General features: G+C 41.2%; 1 protein-coding gene across 8 annotated transcripts in view; it reads left to right on the top strand.

The window, feature by feature from the left end:
* CCDC91 (coiled-coil domain containing 91) overlaps nucleotides 1–22,715 on the top strand; it is a 330,423-nt gene that overhangs the window by 186,002 nt on the left and 121,706 nt on the right. For all 8 annotated transcript variants that reach the window (XM_084622318.1, XM_084622313.1, XM_084622311.1 and 5 more), the window contains exon 8: nucleotides 8,110–8,217. In XM_084622318.1, the coding sequence (XP_084478444.1) occupies nucleotides 8,110–8,217 (108 nt within the window). The remainder of the gene's footprint in view (nucleotides 1–8,109; nucleotides 8,218–22,715) is intronic.

Raw genomic sequence — 22,715 nt, 5'->3', positions numbered from 1 at the left:
ATGGCCTGGCCCTTCCCCCCTGCAAGGTGATAGCTAAAGGGTTGAAGACAAATAGATCAGGTGACTTCCTGGCCTGGGAAAGGGACAAAGCCCAGAGGAGGAGGGGCTGGAGAGAGTTTCAGTTTGGGGCTGGCTGGGGACGAGGAGTGAAGTGCAGACGTAGTTGTCTGGCTCACTGTCCCCCAAAATGGACCCGGCTGAGGTGTCCTGTTCTCTGTACCTACAAGCTCTGTTTTAGACCATGTTCCTGTCATCTAATAAACCTCTGTTTTACTGACTGACTAAGAGTCACGTCTGACTACGAAGTTGGGGTGCAGGACCCCCTGGCTTCCCCAGGACCCCGCCTGAGCGGACTCGCTGTGGTAAGCGCACAGAGGGGCAAAGGGTGCTGAATGCTCCGAGGTCAGATACAGGAAGGTGGAAGCTGTGTGAGACAGTCTACTCACAGAGAGGAGACTTCACCAGAGTCCTGACTGGCTTCGTAGGGAGCAGTTCCAGAGCATCTCTCGGGGACTCCATGACAAATGGTGGTAGAGGTGGGATGTACTGCACCCCATGGATGGCGTTCCCTGCAGTAAGTGACTGGGGAGCAGTAAAACAAAGTGGGATTGACGAGGACCAGGCGTGCTGAAGGTTCAGAGAGGAGTGGTTTTGGGGGTCAGTTAACCTCTGGGAGTGTGTGATCAGCGAGAAGGAATGTGCAGTAATGGGGTACCCCTGGGGACTGCGGTGAGCAGTCTCAGGGGCGGAGGAGCCTGCGGCTTGGCCCTGGGAGAGAGAAGGACTTTTGCAGTAACAGGATTCCCCTGGGAATTGCAGCGAGCGGTCCAAGGGGCGGAGGAGTCTGCAGCTCAACCCTGGCAAAGAGGTGGTGACCTTGAGAAGGGCTGGCACACTAGGGGTTCTCCCTGGAAACCATGGGGAGTTGAGAGCACACAGGCCCGTGAGTCCGCAACAACTTGGGAACAGCGAAATGATGGCCTATCACCATCTCCTTAAGAAGGACATTGTAATCCTGTGCAAAAAGAGAGGGTTGCACATTGGAAAGTTCACCAAAGCACAGTTAATCGTGCAGCTGGAGGAGGATGACCTCTCTAAGGAGCAGATTCCTGACCCAAATGGGGCTATAGCAGGATCTGGGAGCAGCTGGAGTGGTAGCCAGGCATCCCCAAGACTCCTGTCCCCGACCAGACAGGGGTCTTCACGATCGGGTTCCCCATCCGGGGATCGGAGACGGATGGGATTGGAGCTGAGTGCAAGAGAGCAAGAGGACTGTGAGATACAGCGAGAGTCCAAGAAAGAGCTGCAGAAGCAGCAGCAGCATGAACCGGCGATGGTGGAGCGGAGAGGCATAGGGCACATCCCAGGGGTGAGTGCGGATAGACCCCGGGGTGCCAGTTCCGCAGGGAACCTAGATACTAAATTGTTACCCCTGGTTAAGGAGGCGGGGGATGTGGATGCCCAACCTCACTGCCTTTGAGCAGGCTGGTGATTTGAACGAGGGGGACCTTGCGGAAAAAACCCAGTGTCTAGCTCCCTTCCTGGGTCCCAAGGCCATAGGCTCCGTTAGCCAGGTGGGTGGGGAGGTGGACAGGCTCCCACTCCTGACCCCAACCTATATGTCTGTGTGGAGTTTCCTGGGCTCAGGCCCCTCAGACCCCCCAGTGGGAGTGGAAGGTGATGGTCAATGGGGAGACATTCCTGGGATGGCGAGATCCTGGAACAGAGAAAACATTAAGAACAGTCCCACTTCGTCACACAAGCATTGCAAGGTATTTACGTGCCAGATATAATAAACATTTGTATGCCCTTTCATGATTTGACCACCATTCCAGAGGACCTGTTTCCATGCTGATGATGCTCGTTTTAAAAAAAAAATGTGAATTAAATTTGTGAATAAACTCCTTGGGAGAGACTTGTATGTTTCCTGCTCTGTTTTATCCACATTCTGCCATATATTTCATGTTATAGCAGTTTTGGGTGATGACCCAGTACATGTGCAGATTTGACTGAAGAATGTACCAATGTACGATTTTTAAAGATAGCTATAGCGCTCGACCCAAGGTTTAAGAATCTGAAATGCCTTCCAAAATCTGAGAGGGACGAGGTGTGGAGCAAGCTTTCAGAAGTCGTAAAAGAGCAACACTCTGATGCGGAAACTACAGAACCGAACCACCAAAAAAGAAAATCAACCTTCTGCTGGTGGCATCGGACTCCAATGATGAAAATGAACGTGCATCAGTCCACACTGCTTTGGATCATTATCGATCGGAACCTGTCATCAGCATGGATGCATATCCCCTGGAATGGTGGTTTAAGCATGAAAGGACATATGAATCTTTAGCGCATCTAGCATGTAGATATCTTGTGACGCTGGCTACAACAATGCCATATGAATGCCTTCTCTCACTTTCAGGTGATATTTTAAACAAGAAACAGGCAGCATTATCTCCTGCAAATGTAAACAAACTTGTTTGAGCGATTGGCTGAACAAGAAGTAGGACTGAGTGGATTTGTAGGCTCTAAAGTTTTACATTATTTTATTTTTGAATGCAGGTTTTTTTGTACATAATTCTACATTTGTAAGTTCAACTTCCATAATAAAGACATTGCACACCAGTACTTACGTGAATTGAAAAATACTGCTACTTTTTGTTTTTTACAGTGCAAATATTTTCAATAAAAATAAATATAAAGTGAACACTGTATACTTTGTATTGTGTGTTGTAATTTAAATCAATATATTTGAAAATGTAGAATACATCGAAAAATATTTAAATGGTATTCTATGATTAACAATGTGATTAATCATGATAAAAAATTTTAATTGTGCGATTTATTTTTTAAATTACTTGACAGCTCTAATATCAAGTGTTACTGTGGTTTATGGTTGAATTGTGCTTGAATTCTTTTAGTGATTTCGGGAAGTATAGCTGCATTAATGTGTTGGAGCTATAGATAGTTCTGTATATCCACTCTATATTTATCTCACAAAGCTAATGAATACCTTTAGTAGAAAAGGCTACCATTCCAAGATGATGCAAGCCTTAAAGGATCATTGTGTCAAGTTTCTATATATTTACATAAGATGGTCAGGCAAAGAGTATGATGTCAAAATGTTGAAACTTTGGGCTTTTCAGGAGCATACAGAGGAGGCATATTCTTTCCACTTTATGACACTACAGACAGTGAACACTGTAGTATCTGAGTGCCTACTATATCTATCTGTTTATCTCTGTCTATAAACTAATTTAGGATGGGAAACATCTAATTTTTATAAAGTTTTAAGTCTCCTCACAGAATTCATAGTATTTCCTGATACCTTTTATCTTTATGCAACGTATTTAACAGAAATAAATTACAAAGTAGAAGACTGCAATCTACATACTATGGGGAGGGATGTCTAAGAACAGCCTGTATAATTTGGGGGCAGGGCAAGATGCAACTGTAGTGTGTGGTATAATGTCATATTTCCATGCCATCTTTTAAATTTAAAGAAAAATAGAATTTAATATTTTATTGAATAAACTTCCTTATCTACTGATACTGACACTTGTGATCATTCTCCACTAGGCTAATTTGAGTGTAATGCAATGCTAGTACATTCTCTCATAAGTAGAACACCTCCCCCAAAATCATTTTTCCAAATTATATTGAGAAATTATATTTTGACTCCCCTGGATGTGTTTAAAATTTTTGGTTCTCATGTTTCCTACACACACCTTTTGCATAAAAGAAGGCAACTCACAGAAGAAGATAGACAGATTCTTGGTAAAATCAGCCCTAAAAGAGGCAAAGTTACTTTATTATCAGAACATACAATAACTTTCCATTATAAAAATAACTAAATAAAACATGGCAGGTGTTACTTTTTCAGTCTAATACTTCTGTTTTTGTTTTCAATGAAAGCTACCGAAAATAGACAGACCACTGGTTAAATAATTTACAGGGGAACTCTATTAGCTCCTACATACTCAAGAGTATCAAGTGGTTCAGCTGAACCTGTAGTAGAAGGCATGGTTTGGGGGTAAGGGAGGAACCTTATTTAGGACCACATCCTGCACTTGTTGAGGTCAGCTGGGTCTTTCCTGTTGACTTCAGTCAGAGAAAAATGTGACTTCTTATATTTATCTTTGCTTTTATGCCTTTTATGTTTTAATTTACTTCTTAAATTAATTATAATAATTATTTATAGCATTAGTCCAGAGGATAAAAAGCAGAATGTTCAAACTGACATTCTGTTCCTGTAGTAAGCCCTTGAATAAGGTTTCTCATTGATTTATATCCATTTCAATATATTCATTATGGGATTTGACCCCAAATAAAGTAGACTTCTGTGAGTTTTTCAGGCAAAAATTGGAGTCTTTTGAGAATTAAGTTTTTGTGATTGTCTGAATTTGTATCAGTGCAGAAGATGAACAATCTACAAAACAAGCTTTATATTTAAAGACAGGCGTAAGCCAGTGGAAAAGCCACTGAACTTATTCTTGCATTTTGATTAAACCTCATGTCGAGCACCATCTGTCATTTTTCTAATTTACTAGTATTTTTTTTTCTTTTGCTTCAGTAAAACTGCTACTGAGTTATAGCAGTAGACATCCTGAAGAACAGTAATGTTTGCAAAAGAAAAGTAATTATTGGAAAATGTCGGAAGATAGACCAAAAGCTATACAAATATTTTTGTCCCATGTTTTTTTGCATTTATTCAACATCTTATTTAATGTGTATTGTTTCTCACCAAGCAAACTTATTTTCAAAACAAAATTTTTTTGCTTCTCTGCATATGTGTGCCAAAAATCTGTTTTCTGTAAATCTTAAGTCTGTTTTAACTTACATTGTAATTGCAAGTAGTTTAATACACAGATTACTATTTAAAAATAGAATTTGCTGTTATGACTACAAATTCTACAGTATATATTCTAGAGAGAAGGAACATATAAATAGCATATACTATTGAAAACATGTATTGCACAGGAGTATGTGAAGTGAAGGTAAAAATACCAGCATCATCTTCAAGGAAGTAGGTGGATATAATGCCTACAAATGGTGATTTGGCTTTTCTCGTGATCTGTTTTAGTTTTTTTCCCTTTGCGTACAGATTCTTTAACCTTTGCACAGCTAAGATCAAATATCTGTATAATGTCCCTAATTTTATTATCTTTTTCATATTGTCCTAGTACTTTGACTTTTCCACACTTTGACTTCCACCTCTTCACATCAGAGTGTGAACTTCCTGGGGGGGTATTGCTTTTATGTTTTAAACTACTCAGAATTTCCATCTGCTTTTAGTTGACTTGTGGTTATGAAGATCATGCTTGGCCCATGGGATCTTACAGTGTGCCGAGAGGATGTGGAGTTTTGTCAGCCAGTGAAATATGTCTGGCTTTTTTTTTTTCTCAGCAGTTTTCATATGCTTCTCATCTTGTGTGGTCCCACTAAACTGAGTATGTTTAACAGGACTGCTCACCCTCTCTATCTTCTTCTGTGAGTTGCCTTCTTTTATGCAGCTTATGTGTGTAGGAAACATGAGAACCAAAAAATATCATCTTGGCTAAAGAAAGAAAGATAGATAGATATACACATGAAAATAGTAAAAAGAAAAGGAGGACTTGTGGCACCTTAGAGACTAACCAATTTATTAGAGCATAAGCTTTCGTGAGCTACAGCTCACTTCCTCAGATGCATATCGTGGAAACTGCAGCAGGCTTTATATATACACAGAGAATATGAAACAATACCTATTCCCACCCCACTGTCCTGCTGGTAATAGCTTATCTAAAGTGATTTCCAGCACAAATCCAGGTTTTCTCACCCTCCACCCCCCCACACAAATTCACTCTCCTGCTGGTGATAGCCCGTCCAAAGTGACAACTCTTTACACAATGTGCATGACAATCAAGCTGGGCTATTTCCTGCATAAATCCAGGTTCTCACATCCCCCCCACCCCCATACACACACAAACTCACTCTCCTGCTGGTAATAGCTCATCCAAACTGACCACTCTTCAAGTTAAAATCCAAGTTAAACCAGAACATCTGGGGGGGGGGGGGTAGGAAAAAACAAGAGGAAACAGGCTACCTTGCATAATGACTTAGCCACTCCAAGTCTCTATTTAAGCCTAAATTAATAGTATCCAATTTGCAAATGAATTCCAATTCAGCAGTTTCTCGCTGGAGTCTGGATTTGAAGTTTTTTTGTTTTAAGATAGCGACCTTCATGTCTGTGATCGCGTGACCAGAGAGATTGAAGTGTTCTCCGACTGGTTTATGAATGTTACAATTCTTGACATCTGATTTGTGTCCATTTATTCTTTTACGTAGAGACTGTCCAGTTTGACCAATGTACATGGCAGAGGGGCATTGCTGGCACATGATGGCATATATCACATTGGTGGATGTGCAGGTGAACGAGCCTCTGATAGTGTGGCTGATGTTATTAGGCCCTGTGATGGTGTCCCCTGAATAGATATGTGGGCACAGTTGGCAACGGGCTTTGTTGCAAGGATAAGTTCCTGGGTTAGTGGTTCTGTTGTGTGGTATGTGGTTGTTGGTGAGTATTTGCTTCAGGTTGCGGGGCTGTCTGTAGGCAAGGACTGGCCTGTCTCCCAAGATTTGTGAGAGTGTTGGGTCATCCTTTAGGATAGGTTGTAGATCCTTAATAATGCGTTGGAGGGGTTTTAGTTGGGGGCTGAAGGTGACGGCTAGTGGCGTTCTGTTATTTTCTTTGTTAGGCCTGTCCTGTAGTAGGTAACTTCTGGGAACTCTTCTGGCTCTATCAATCTGTTTCTTTACTTCTGCAGGTGGGTATTGTAGTTGTAAGAAAGCTTGACAGAGATCTTGTAGGTGTTTGTCTCTGTCTGAGGGGTTGGAGCAAATGCGGTTGTATCGCAGAGCTTGGCTGTAGACGATGGATCGTGTGGTGTGGTCAGGGTGAAAGCTGGAGGCATGCAGGTAGGAATAGCGGTCAGTAGGTTTCCGGTATAGGGTGGTGTTTATGTGACCATTGTTTATTAGCACTGTAGTGTCCAGGAAGTGGATCTCTTGTGTGGACTGGACCAGGCTGAGGTTGGTGGTGGGATGGAAATTGTTGAAATCATGGTGGAATTCCTCAAGGGCTTCTTTTCCATGGGTCCAGATGATGAAGATGTCATCAATATAGCGCAAGTAGAGTAGGGGCTTTAGGGGACGAGAGCTGAGGAAGCGTTGTTCTAAATCAGCCATAAAAATGTTGGCATACTGTGGGGCCATGCGGGTACCCATAGCAGTGCCGCTGATCTGAAGGTATACATTGTCCCCAAATGTGAAGTAGTTATGGGTAAGGACAAAGTCACAAAGTTCAGCCACCAGGTTAGCCGTGACATTATCGGGGATAGTGTTCTTGACGGCTTGTAGTCCATCTTTGTGTGGAATGTTGGTGTAGAGGGCTTCTACATCCATAGTGGCCAGGATGGTGTTATCAGGAAGATCACCGATGGATTGTAGTTTCCTCAGGAAGTCAGTGGTGTCTCGAAGGTAGCTGGGAGTGCTGGTAGCGTAGGGCCTGAGGAGGGAGTCTACATAGCCAGACAATCCTGCTGTCAGGGTGCCAATGCCTGAGATGATGGGGCGCCCAGGATTTCCAGGTTTATGGATCTTGGGTAGTAGATAGAATATCCCAGGTCGGGGTTCCAGGGGTGTGTCTGTGCGGATTTGATCTTGTGCTTTTTCAGGAAGTTTCTTGAGCAAATGCTGTAGTTGCTTTTGGTAACTCTCAGTGGGATCAGAGGGTAATGGCTTGTAGAAACTCGTGTTGGAGAGCTGCCGAGCAGCCTCTTGTTCATATTCCGACCTATTCATGACGACAACAGCACCTCCTTTGTCAGCCTTTTTGATTATGATGTCAGAGTTGTTTCTGAGGCTGTGGATGGCATTGCGTTCCGCATGGCTGAGGTTATGGGGCAAGTGATAGTGTTATATAGAAAAGCACTTCAGTAATTGCACATTTTTGTTCTGTGGGTGCAGCTGAATATCAGATTTCAGTTGTATACAAAAGTTAATTAATTTGCAGTGTGTCAAAAACACTCAAACGTGTCTTCTGTTTTGAAACTGGTCTGCTGTATTTGTTTCCAGGCACTACTGCAGTCTACAGTTCAGAAGCAAGAAGAAGCCATTGAAAAACAGTACGTAGCTGCAATTGAAAAACACTCATACAAGTGTGAGGAACTGCTGAATGCTCAGGTAATGCAAGCACTTGTCCACACAGATACACGTGTTCTAGACTGTATGAATGGGTTTTCTACAAAAAGGATTATGATTTTCTTTCGGTTTCAGAGCATATATTTTTCTGTTTTGTTTGTTTTGAAAAAAAAATCACAAAACACCAGTCTTCACTATAATATCCTTGGGATAACAATAATTACATTAAAAAAGAGATGGGAACCTAACCATACCTCCTAATTCATTTGGGCCCAAATGTGCATTATGGCTTTCTAAACGGTCTAACCAAGATCCCAGAGGGACATGGTACCAAAGAGAAGGAGGCTTGGAGTGTAAGATTTATTACTTTATTAACTGTATAATTTTACATAGCTGCAGAGAAAAGATTCACTATTTCTTAAGCCTGAATTTTATTTACTGTAATGGACTGCAAGCAAAGATCAGATTTCTATGGAACAGACACAATTAAATGTGTGATGCAACTTATAAAATGGTCATTCTAACAGCTACTGTCCAAATCTATTTTTATTTCAGTGAAACCACTGCAATTAATATGATATCGATGATAAAAAGTAGGTTATACAACAAGTATTTAAAGCTGCTGGTCCATGTTAATGGTCTCATGACTGTTTAAACTTTTGGAACTTGTTTTATTATTGGCAAAGTCTCACCTGAGTTTATTTAAATACAATTTAAATTGTATTTAATTGAAATAAGCTCCATACATAAGCTATAAAATTTTCTGTTGGCTAATCTTGAAAAGGGTTTCTAAGGTTGTTTGTATTGCAGTTACTTTTAAGTACTGCTAGGAACAATTCTTCTAAAATGACTAGTAGAAGTTTTTTGGTTTTTGTTTTTCATTTTTGTGTGATGGTAAATTAAAGACCTAAATACAGCTAATGTACACTTAAAATATCATTTCACAGTATAATACAGAAAGGTAAAGGTAATTGCATATTTAGTTGATTAATTTCAGCATTCTCTGACGTATGTTACAATCGTCTCCCTGTTATGACCTTATCAGCTGAAGAGTTTGCTACAAGCATGTAGTCATCTATGTAACTAGTATAATGAAAAGGTACACAGCACTTTGGAAAAAGTAATTCATCCTTGGACAAGGGGCACATTGCACAGAACACAGCGCTATTTAATGCATACCCTACAGCTACGCCTAAAAATATACTAAAATGAATTCAAACTTTTTATGAAATGTTTTGCCTTTTTCTGTCACAGTATCCACAATAGTTGCACTGCTAATTTAATATATTATTGTTGAGTATTAGGGCTAGATGAACCTCAGAAATGCTGGAAATTCTGTGAGAATAGGCTTTTTTGTAACATTGTTGACACTTCTTGATTCTAGTTGGGTCAGAAATATTGCTATCATATCTGATGTTTCCATCTCAAACCAGGAAGTGGAAAGAAGCATCAAACCTTGGAGTACCGAAGTATTTGTGTGTGTGTGTTTTGAAACTTAGAAAAGGATCACCTCTAGTTTGTTGTGACAGTCTGCATCAGTTCTTATTTAATTCAAGCATGTTTTTACCACAGCGTGCAGAATAAGTACTAAAGCGAGGGGATGAAAGCAAACAAACACTGACATTCTGTGATGGAAATTAGAAAACTTGCCTTAGAGCACCATTTCTCAAATGTGGTCACCAGGGGGTTCCCCTGCAGCCATGACAGCTTCCTGTGCAGTGATGGGGAGGCGAAGCATCAGCCTCTCCTCCCCCTTGCTCCTGGATGCACCACTCTGCCCGTCTCCAGAGACAGGGGGAGCACAATGCTGAAGGAGCAAGGTGAGTTCTCTACTAGGGGACGAGGGGGCTCAGTGGGGCCCGGACTTCAGCCCTGGGGTGGTTGGGCAGAGGGAACTTAGGGAGTCTGGCTTCAGACTAGGTTTCCAGTCATGCGGCTTCAGACTCCAATCCTTGGCCACACAGCGGTGGGCTCCAATTCCCGGCTTTGGCCGCGTGGTGCCAATCCCCAATCCCACCAGAGGCCGGTGGCTTCAAGCACTGATCCTCGTCTGTGCACTCCGACCCCAAGCGCCGACCCTGAGCTCCAGTGGCTGCCGGTTCTGGGTGCAGATACCCGGCACTGGCCTTGGGCTCCGGCGGGTGCTGGCTTTGGATGCCAACCCTTAGCTCTGACTGTGCAGCAGCAGGCGCAGACCCCCTGGTGCCAGCCCCAAACTCTGGCGGCAGCCAACCCCTCTCTCTACACTACGACCATGAGCCATGGCCACTGACCCACCCTGGACACTGCTCCTGGATGTCGACCCTGGGTTCTGGAAGGTGCTGGCCATTAGTGCCGATCCCCAGGCACGAGCCCTGGGTGCAGATCCCCACCCCCAGTCATGCAGCAGCGTGCACCACCCCCAGGTTCCGGCAGGTCCTGGCCCAGGACACTGACTCTTAGCCCCGGCTGTGCAGCAGTGGGCGCAGACCCCAAGCGTCAACTCTGGGTGTCGACCCCCAGCCCCAGTTGAATAGCAGCAGGTGCCAGCTCTGGGTGCTGATCCCCAGCTGCATGGCAGTGTGTGCTGATCCCTGGCCCTGGCCACGCAACTTCAGGCGCCGACCCTGAGTTCTTGTGGGTGCTGGCCCAGGGCACCAGCGCCAGCCCACACCTCTGATCATGCGGTGGCGGGGCCTCCCATCCATTTCCCCTGGCCTCTGCTGCCTCATCTCCCACCCCTCCATCCAGGTCTTAACTTGCCAGGACTTGCTGTGAAAAGTGATATTAACAAACATACAAATATTTCGCATCATTGTTTTTATTGAGTCTGCAGAAAAAGCCCTACATAAATAAATTACAATGATCTGGGAGTGTATACATGCATATTTGTTTGTTTTTCCTAAAGTTAATTAAGTGTTTTGGGGGAGAAAGTGTCAGTGCGACCACCAGCAAGTGTTGGTGGCCACACTCTGAGGCCACCAAAAAATTTGTTGTAAGAACCCTTGCCTGAGAATGATAGTCTCAAAGAACTCACTCTATTTGTCTTAACAAAGATGGGTTATTTGATTTGAGTCTGTAAGTATCTACATGGGGAACAAATATTTAATAATGCACTCTGCAATCTAGCAGAGAAAGATGCAACAGAATCCAATGGCTGGAAGTTGAAGCTAGAATTCAAACTGAAAATAAGTATACATTTTTTAATGATGAGAGTAATTAACCATTGGGATGACTTAACAAGAGTCATCATGGATTCTCCATCGCAGACTATTTTTAAATCAAGATTGGATGTTTTTCTAAAAGATACGCTCTAGGAATTATTTTGGGGGAGTTCTGTGGTCTGTGTTATGCAGGAGGACAGACTAGAGGATCATAGTTGTCTTTTCTGCCTTGTTCAGAGTAGCAGCTGGTTAGTCTGTATCCGCAAAAAGAAAAGGAGTACTTGTGGCACCTTAGAGACTAACAAATTTATGTGAGCATAAGCTTTTGAGAGCTACAGCTCACTTCATCGGATGCATGCAGTGGAAAATACAGTGGGGAGATTTTATATACACAGAGAACATGAAACAATGGGTGTTACCATACACACTGTAACGAGAGTGATCAGGTAAGGTGAGCTATTACCAGCGGGGGGGGGGGGGGAACTGACTTTTTGTAGTGATCATCAAGGTGGGCCATTTCCAGCAGTTGAATGTGTGAGGAGGCGGGGAGGGGGAATAAACATGGGGAAATAGTTTTATTTTGTGTAATGACACATCCACTCCCAGTCTTTATTCAAGCCTAATTTAAGGGTGTCCGGTTTGCAAATTAATTCCAATTCAGCAGTCTCTCGCTGGAGTTTGTTGTTTGAAGTTTTTTTGTTGAAGAATTACAACTTTTAGGTCTGTAATCGAGTGACCAGAGAGATTGAAGTGTTCTCCGACTGGTTTTTGAATGTTATAATTCTTGACGTCTGATTTGTGTCCATTTATTGTTACGTAGAGACTGTCCGGTTTGGCCAATGTACATGGCAGAGGGGCATTGCTGGCACATGATGGCATATGTCACATTGGTAGATGTGCAGGTGAACGAGCCTCTGACAGTGTGGCTGATGTGATTTAGGCCTTATGATGGTGTCCCCTGAATAGATATGTGGACACAGTTGGCAATGGGCTTTGTTGAACTCCGAGCAGGGGTATTCTATCTGCTACCCAAGATCCATAAACCTGGAAATCCTGGGCGCCCCATCATCTCAGGCATAGGCACCCTGACAGCAGGATTGTCTGGCTATGTAGACTCCCTCCTCAGGCCCTACGCTACCAGCACTCCTAGCTATCTTTGAGACACCACTGATTTCCTGAGGAAACTACAATCCATTGGTGATCTTCCTGAAAATACTATCCTAGCCACTATGGATGTAGAAGCCCTCTACACCAACAGTCCACACAAAGATGGACTACAAGCTGTCAGGAACAGTATCCTCGATAATGTCACGGCACACCTGGTGGCTGAATTTGGTGACTTTGTCCTCACCCATAACTATTTCAAATTTGGGGACAATGTGTACCTTCAAATCAGCGGCACTGCTATGGGTACCCGCATGGCCCCACAGTATGCCAACATTTTTATGGCTGACTTAGAACAACGCTTCCTCAGCTCTCGTCCCCAATGTCCCTACTCTATTTGCGCTACACTGATGACGTCTTCATCATCTGGACCCATGGAAAAGAAGGCCTTGAGGAATTCCACCATGATTTCAACAATTTCCATCCCACCATCAACCTCAGCCTGGGCCAGTCTACACAAGAGATCCACTTCCTGGACACTACGGTGCTAATAAGCTATGGTCACATAAACACCACGCTATACCGGAAACCTACTGAACGCTATTCCTACCTACATGCCTCCAACTTTCATCCAGAACACACCACATACTGATAGTTACATATGGATACAGAAAGGCTTGAAAGAGCTCCAACTGAAGTCACTGGAAATTTTAACATAGACTTCAATAAGAGCAGGATTAGACTCTAAAAAAAGAACACATCCCTTTTTTTATCCTTAACTCTTTCAGTGATGTTCTATGTATATATATAAATATGATATAAAGTATTATGACCTTGGGCAAGAGACTTCACCTCCCTGTGTTTCAGTTTTTCCATCTGGCTATAATAATGGCAATAATAATGCTTACCCCCTTTGTAAAGCACTTTGTGATCTGCGGATCAAAAGTGCTATGTAAGATCTAATCATTATTTATTTATTTATTTTATTATGTATATAGCAGCAACAGTGTGGTAGGAAGGTAGTGCCTCTGATAAACTGAAGGAACTAGATTGAGAACTGAATGTGAGATGGTTGTAACAAAAAGTTTTATAGGCTGATACTTTTACACTATCACTTAAGATGTTAGCGTTGTGGGGACTTTGGGGAGGAAAACGTAGGTTTAGCTGGAATGTTTCTGAATTTGTAAATGAGAAAACAAATTTGTATTATGTTCTTGTTTGGAGAAGAGTGAGGGAAAGAAAAATGAGGGGGTGAGGAACGTATCATTACCCAGAAATGAGAAATATCCTTATTGTTTGTTACATTTTTATTTTTATTGCTGGTACAGGATATGTAATACCTCAGTCCATGTTTCTGATCTTGATGAAAGAATGGAATTATTAAAAAAAAGTGTTTTGCAGCATGCTGGTGGGCAAACTAAAAGTTCAGTCTGGTTTTAAAGAGCTTACTGGTTCCATTAGACTCTCAATCTGTGAATGAAAATATTAAGTATTTAATAAAGTTGAGAAGGAAAGTGATAGAACATCATTCTGATTTTTATCCATGTTAAGAAACCAATATAAAACATTGTCTGGAAGCCTAGAAGGAAAGGGGAGTGGCTGGAATCCCTAATGACTGGTGAAAGTTGCATAGCTAGTGAGTAGAATCTACTGTCATTGTGAGTTGAAAAGACAAGAGAGAGTGGAGTTGAAAATCAGTTTGCTAGAGTTTGGAAATTTCTGGAAAATGGGAAGGGTATCTGATAATATGCTCCTATTTAAAGCTGGCTAGCTCATCTTATTTTACAGTCTCAAATGTGTTAACGTTATTAGGTTTCTCATTCTCTGCTGTAGAAAATGTGAGAATTGCTCATCATTACTGCTAAGTAGTGGTTACTGTTTAATGTTACCAAACATCAGTGTATAAATATAGTTCACTCAAAATGCTTAAAACTGAAAGCAGTGTTAGGAAATAAGCAATTGAATAAAGTGAAATACTGGAAACAGATAAACTTCTTTGAGCAAAAGAGCCCTATTGTTCGGTGTTTGGTGTATTATGTGAAATGAATTTGTGTTAGTCTAACTCCTGGTTTGTGTCTCCACAACACAACCCAGTCCTCTAATTGACACTGTTTTGTGGTGTTAAAATATGTAATATTAATTTTATTAATGGTAGATAGTTATTCATATCTTTGACTTATAGGCCTGAAAACCTGGTAAAGTATGCATACGTTGTTTTCTGTGCTTTGTAGATGATTTTCAAACTGAGACAGAATCAAACATTTTGCTACAAACATCTATATTAATGGATGAAGGTTTTTTCCTTTTTGATTTGGCTTTATAATATGTAAAGATAGTTATCATTTGATAGACTAATCAAGACTTAAGAGATAAAAATCCTTTTTTATTGGAGTTGCCATTTATATAAGGAGAAGGATTAATATGAAAAACTGTACTGCATATAAAGATTATTGATAATACGTTGGCACCCACATACCTTGAATTACCTTATTACCGATCCTTTGTGAGGGGTCCATAGTCACAAAATACTTTTCTTATTTTAAATAAATGTTAATTTAATTAACATACTTAACATATAAACATCAGAGTTATCAAAGATGTTTGTGTATTGTGTTGTATCAAAAACATTTAAGTTGTGTTGAGAAGCTAAAGTGAAGTGATATCTTGAAGGCAAACCTAACTAAAATATAAACCTGAATAGCCGAAAACTTAAGTGCTTGTTTAAAAGTGCATCAAGGCGCACAACAAAAATAAGCACAAGCAATTCCAACCTTGTAATTGAAGAGAGAATAAACAGGTGCTAATGTCGAGGTTAAAGATTTATACAGCTGTTTCATCCTTCTGGTGTTGAGCCACACTAAGACGGTTGGGGAACGGATAACTCAAGTAACATTTATATAGCGGTGTGATGGGTTGGATGATAAAATATGTTTTAAAGTATATCAGATAATGTGGAGAGATTTTTGCATGTTGCAAAGCAAATTACAAAATAGACATTTGGGTGGGGAAAAAAATAAGTGGCTGACACAGAAATTTCAACTTGAGAAGGATCTCTGTAAAGCTAACCAATGAGATTAACCAAAGTTAACCTTCAGCAAACAGAAGGGTATATACAGAACCTTTAAAAAGAAACAAAACAAAAACAAAATCCTATCAAACTATGGATGTCAACACCAGAGACCCTAGAAAGATGTTCTAAGCAGGTATACATTTGTTGCTTTACTCTGATATTTTGCAAGTGGAATTGGGATGTTCCAAGACATTTCACACAGTTTTACAGGCTTTGGCTTCTGGAAACAAACCTCCAATAATGATGTGCATTTTATAAATAGGAAACCATAGAAGAGAGACCCTGTTTTCTCTTTACACCATGGAAGTTGTGATGATCCATGAAGAACAGCTCCAAAAAATGGATTATAACCTGATTGGTTCACATCACCTTTTTGAAAAGAAAAAGAAAATGGACTGTCCATCAAAATGGAAAAGAATCTTCTTCCTTCAACAAAACATTTTCTACTTTTTGTCCCTCTGTTTGCATCTCACTCTTTTCCTCCCAAAAGGGAACTCTCCCATCTCCCGGGGCAAGATAAGAATCCCTGGAGCAGAAACTTAGCCTGGTTGCTGCAGTGGTGAGGATGAAAGAAAGAGCGTCAGGCCAGTATCCCGTACAACCCTAATTTTTATTTTAAAACTTTGACTTGACTTAATATTACTCCTGTTTCCCTATTCTGCTGAGGGAGCAACAGTAAATAAAAGGGGTGCATCTAAACAGTTTGATAGATGTTCTTCTGCTTGGATGTTGGTGAGGGGGACCCTATTATGATTATGGTCCTTAGCTTTTTCCATTTGGATATTTTGCTTTGTTTAGGGAGGAAATAAAAACTTTCAAGGAACTAAATTACAGTAATGAAGAACTAATTGAGATCCCTAAGCCTTTTAGCACCCATCAACCCTTAAGCAGGGGGCAGGGCTATTCAGGGCTACTCAGAGAGACCAGGGCTTTAAAATTCCCGCTTCTAAGCAACCAGAGGAATTAGTGAACAGGAGCGGCTAACAGGGGAGTTTTGTGAGGGAGCTCTCCAGGGGGAGTGTGAACGGGGGCTAGAACTCAACATTCTTTAAACTTAAAAGCCCAAACCACCCCCTTGATACAAACACAACAACAACAAAGGAACCAGCTGCAGGAGTAAAAAGAGAATGCAGGCAGAAGTCAAGCAACAGAATGGGGGCTACCCAGTTTATTGCACCCAATGCAGCATGTATGATTACCTGCCGTATGGCAGGTGGCATATGTGTGCATTCGGTGCAAGGAGCTCCTGGCCCACAGAGACCATGTATGGGCTTTGAAGACCAGAGAGGCTGAACTGGAGGAGCTGAGGGAGACAGAGAAGTACATAGATGAGAGTTTCCGGGACACAGTAGAATGGTCCCACCCCGGGTCTGACAGCCTCTGTGCTGTTGAGGAGGAGGAAAGTCCTGGGGAAGGAGAGCTTCTAACTGGAGCACAGGGAAACAATCCCATAGTTGGGACCCTCCTTCCAGATGATGATGTGGTATCCTCTCGCACTGAGGATACCTCTCCAGGGGAGGTAACTCCAGCTATTAGAAAGAGACGGGTATTAGTAATGGGTGATTTGATCATTAGAAACACAGATAGCTGGGTTTGCCATGACTGGGAGAACCGCATGGTGACTTGCCTGCCTGGTGCAAAGATTGCGGATCTCTTGAGACATCTAGATACACTTATGTGTAGTGCTGGGGAGGAGCCGGTGATCATGGTACATGTAGGTACCTATGAGATAGGGAAGGATAGGAGAGAGGTTCTGGAGGCCAAATTTAGGCTGCTAGGTAAGAGATTGATGTCCAGGACCTCCATGGTAGCATTTTCTGAGATGCTCCCAGTTCCATGCACAGGGCCAGTTAAGCAGAACTGCAGAGTCTCAATGCATGGATGAAACAATGGTGTAGGGAGGAGGGGGTTAGATTTATTAGGAATTGGGGAAACTTTTGGGAAAGTGGGAGCCTATACAGGAAGGATGGGCTCCACCTAAACCAAAATGGAATCAGATTTCTGGCACTTAACATTAAAAAGGTTGTAGAGTAGTTTTCAAACTAAGGGCTGGGGGAAAGCCGACAGGTGCGGAGGAGAACATGGTTCGGACATCCCTTAGGGGAGGATCTATATATAGAGAATCTCTATGTCCTAGTGAGGATGAGAGGATGGAAAATGGTAAAATACAGGCAGGGTCTGATCAGAAACAGTCATATAAAAACGAGTCCCATTCAATTACATTGTAGAATGGCAGACAGCTAAAAGGAGACAAATTTTTAAAGCGCTTACATACCAGTGCTAGAAGTCTAAATAATAAAATGGGTGAACTAGAGTGCCTCGTATTAAGTGAGGAAATTGATATAATAGACATCACAGAAACTGGGTGGAATGAGGATAATCAATGGGATACAGTAATATCAGGGTATAAAATACATTGGAAGGACAGAACAGGTCATGCTGGTGGGGGAAGTGGCATTCTATGTGAAAGAAAGCATAGAAGCAAATGAAGTAAAACTAATCAAACTGTACCATAGAATCTCTATGGTAGAAATTCCATGCTCTAATGATCAGAATATAACAGTAGGGATATATTACCCACCACCTGACCAGGATGATGATAGTGACTGTGAAATGCTCAGGGAGATGAGAGGCTATAAAAATAAAAAACTCAATAATAATAATAATAATAATAATGGGGGATTTCAATTATCCCCATATTGACTGGGTAAATGTCACCTCAGGACGGGATGAGAGATAAGGTTTCTGGACACCTTAAATGTCTGCTTCTTGGAGCAGCTGGTCCTGGAACCTACCAGAGGAGAGGCAATTCTTGATTTAGTCCTAAATGGAGCACAGCATCTTGTCCAGGAGGTGAATATAGCTGGACCACTTGGCAATAGTGACCATAATATAATTAAATTTAATATCCTGGTAGCAGGAAAAACACCACAGCGACCCAACATTGTAGCATTTAATTTCAGAAAGGTTAGTTAAACAGAAATTAAAGGGTGCAGTGCCAAAAGTGAAATGTCTTCAAGCTGCATGGAAACTTTTTAAAGACGCCATAATAGAGGCTCAACTTAAATGTATACCCCGAATTTAAAAATATAGTAAGAGAACCAAAAAAGAGCCACCGTGGCTAAACAACAAAGTAAAAGAAGCAGTGTGAGGCAAAAAGGTATCCTTTAAAAAATGGAAGTTAAATCCTAGTGAGGAAAATAGAAAGGAGCATAAACACTGGCAAATGAAGTGTAAAAATACAATTAGGAAGGCCAAAAAGGAATTTGAGGAACAGTTAGCCAAAGACTCAAAAAGTAATAGCAACATTTTTTTTAAGTACATCAGAAGCAGAAAGCCTGCTAAACAAGCAGTGGGGTCACTGGACAATCAAGGTGCTAAAGGAGCACTCAAGGATGATAAGGTAATTGCGGAGAAACTAAATGAATTCTTTGCATCGGTCTTCATGGCTGAGATTGTGAGGGAGATTCCCAAACCTGAGCCATTCTTTTTAGGTGATAAATCTGAGGAATCATTAGAGGAGGTTTTGGAACAAATTGATAAATTAAACAGCAAATAAATCACCAGGACCAGATGGTATTCACCCAAGAGTTCTGAAGGAACTCAAATGTAAAACTGCAAAACTATTAACTGTAGCAGCTTCTGTACCAGATGACTGGAGGATAGCTAATGTGATGCTAATTTTAAAAAAAAAAGGCTCCAGAGGTGATCCCAGCAATTACAGGCCTCTAAGCCTGATTCCAATACTGGGCAAACTGGTTGAAACTATAATAAAGAACAATATTGTCAAGACATATAGATGAACATGGTTTGTTGAGGAAGAGTCAACATGGTTTTAGTAAAGGAAAATCATGCCTCACCAATCTACTAGAATTCTTTCAGGGGGTCAACAAGCATGTGGACAAGGGGGAATCCAGTGGATATTAAATTTTCAGAAAGCCTTTGACAAGGTCCCTCACCAAAGGCTCTTACGCAAAGTAAGCTGCCACAGGATGAGAGGGAAGGTTCTCTCATGGATTGGTAACTGGATAAACGATAGGAAACAAAGGGTAGGTATAAATGGTCAGTTTTCAGAATGGAGAGAGGTAAATAGTGGTGTCCCCAGGGGTCTGTTCTGGGACCAGTCCTATTCAACATATTCATAAATGATCTGGAAAAAGGGGTAAACAGTGAGGTGGCAAAATTTGCAGATGATAGAAAGCTGCTCAAGATAGTTAAGTCCCAAGCAGACTGCGAAGAACTACAAAAGGATCTCTCAAAACTGGGTGACCGGGCAACAAAATGGCAGATGAAATTTAATGCTGATAAATGCAAAATAACACACATTGGAAAGCATAATCCCAACTATACATATAAAATGATGGGGTCTAAATTAGCTGTTACCTCTCAAGAAAGATCTTGGAGTCATTGTGGATAGTTCTCTGAAAACATCCACTCAACGTGCAGCAGCAGTCAAAAAAGCGAACAGAATGCTGGGAATAATTAAGAAGGGGATAAATAATAGGACAGAAAATATGTGGCTTCTATATAAATCCATGGTACACCCACATCTTGAATACTGTGTGCAGATGTGGTCGCCCCATCTCAAAAAAGATATATTGGAAAAGGTTCAGAAAAGGACAACAAATATGATTGGGGTATGGAGTGGCTTCCATATGAGGAGAGATTAATAAGACTGGGACTTTTCAGCTTGGAAGAGAGACGTGTAAGGGGAGATATACTTGAGGTCTATAAAATCATGACTGGTGTCGAAAAAGTAGAGAAGGATAACACGAACTAGGAGGGTCACCAAAAGAAATTAATAGACAGCACATTTAAAACAAACAAAAGGAAGTATTTCTTCACACAACGCACAGTCAACCTGTGGAACTCCTTGCCAGAGGATTGTTATGGTCTTGGCCTTCACACCGTGTTCAAAAAAGAACTAGATAAATTCATGGAGAATAGGTCCATCAAAGGCTATTAGCCAGGATGGGCAGGAATGGTGTCCCAAGTCTGTTTGCCAGAAGCTGGGAATGAGTGACAGGGGATGGATCACTTGATGATTACCTGTTCTGTTTATTCCATCTGGGGAACCTGGCACTGGCCACTGTCGGAAGGCAGGAGATTGTGCTAGGTGGACCTTTGGTCTGACCCAGTAGGGCCGTTCTTATGAGATAATACAAATATGAAGGATAAACATTAGTCTAAGGATAACCTAGATCGGAGTTCTTCAGGTAATTGTAAAATGATCAGTCACATTTATCACTTGTGGAGATAAATGGTCTGAATGTATATTGTATGGACATGCCGCCGTTGACTTCCCTACCCTTCTTTTTGTAGTTCTCATTATAGTATAGCAATTGCAATTTGCATTTACTCATAAATTCAGAATACTCTCTTCCTTTCTGAGTGTTCTATTATGTCAAGGGTTTGCCTTTCCTGAGTTTTGAAGGTTTTCCCCTTCCTGGAGAGAAGGTCTAGGTTTAGGACTTGTATTTATGACTTTTCATGTGCTAGTTTTCAGGGCATTTCTCCTCTCCTAAAAAGTTACATTTCTGCATGCTGGAAACATACATTCAAGTTTGCTTTGCTACTAAGACTTTCCCAATCTTAGATCTTGGTCATATGATTTTCCAGACCACTAATGCTTAGACTAGTCCACAGCCACAAACTGGTTAAGAGATGGTGTTGCAGTTCCTTCCATTTTTAGTTTAAATGGGTTCAGCTAGGAATCTTTCAGAATCTGATCTGAGTATTCTTGGACACTCACATTAGCTAAGTGAAATTAAACCTTTTCTGGATTTGCTAACATGTTGGAAATCGCTCTTTGGCTTCCAGAGGTTCTAAACAACCTTCTTCCTCCTTTTTTTAACTTGTTATAAGTGTATCTATATGATTTTACCTATCCAGTTATTCCTAATTTGCCCATCACAATCATATTATAACTTTTGTCTTCCCTGTTCTTCTCTTACACAATCCTCAAGAACTGTAGTACAAGTGGTGAGATTTTTCTCCTTTGTGTTTTATGTTGCATTACTGAACAGTAGGCTTTTTATACTGCCCTTAATTTTCATTTTTTGTCTCGCTGCTTTACTGGTAAGTGGAACCATAAGAACTTGGTTGTAGGATGGGAGACAAGGAAAAACATTGCAAACAGAACTGCCGGTAGTTATTTTTTCATTCTTTACTTAAGAATTCCTTTATTCATGTCTGCATCCATGACTCCTCCAAGCCCTCCTGTAAACTCTCCACATTGTATGTGTATCTCTTTCTGAATTAGAATATAAGATCTGTGAAAACTGAGTCTGCCTTTGTGTATTCTGTAGAATATTGTGTACAGCTGGTGCTCTGCATATAAGGCAACATTCAGCAAACTACTTTTAAGCATATGAGTAGTCTTATTATCATAGTTGGAACTACCATGATTCAGGTTACACCTTTGCCGAAGTAATTGCTGAATTGCAGTCTACATGAGTAGAAGTATTATATGTTAATTATTTTGTTAGTCCAGTTGTCATTTTGCTATGAATTCTTTCATTTAAATTGAATGAAGTGAGCTTTTATCTTTTGAGAAAACTTTTACTGATAATTTTTATTTATTTATTTGGAGTTTTCTCTGAGGGACAAATCTTGCAGCATTGGTTTAGAGGCCCCTCTGGCAATAGAGGTGGTGAACTTCAGCTGTGCAGCAAGGGGTCATCATTTGAGAAATTTGCATGGGGTGGAAATGCTTACTTTATAATAGAACCTACATGAGAAGATTTTCTACCATGCCCAAGTAGAACTGAGGTGTTGCAGATGGTGGGGGCGGAACAGGGAGTCAGTTGTAGTTCCCTGCTCCTCAGTCAATTCATTCAGGCACACATTGAAGTTGGCCAGGAGTCACTGTAACATGTATCAGTACAGGATTGGGCATACAGATTACTGCTATAAGGGAAAACAATAACTTATTTTAAGGTAAGAAAATTCTCTTTCTCATAATAAGATTTTTGAGTAGTGCACAAAGAGACCTATTTTCATAAATACAGTTCTACAATTGGTAAATTGCAATTAATTTGGTTTGATATGTTTAGTATGACTGAAAAGTGAGTATCCTGAAATGACCTAATTTATAATTAACCAGAGAGGGGAGTCAGACCTGTAACTGTGTATTTTTCTAATCTTAGTCAGTTCTCTCTTTAATAGGAATAATGAGGCTTTTCCCAGGACTTGTGTTATTTCCTCCTACAATTGGATTCTTC

The sequence above is a fragment of the Lepidochelys olivacea genome (assembly GCF_965140295.1).
Source record: "Lepidochelys olivacea isolate rLepOli2 genome assembly, chromosome: 1".
In the NCBI taxonomy this organism is placed as follows: Eukaryota; Metazoa; Chordata; order Testudines; family Cheloniidae; genus Lepidochelys; species Lepidochelys olivacea.
The sequence above is the reverse complement of the archived record's forward strand: the minus strand, read 5'-3'. Positions and strand labels throughout refer to the sequence as shown.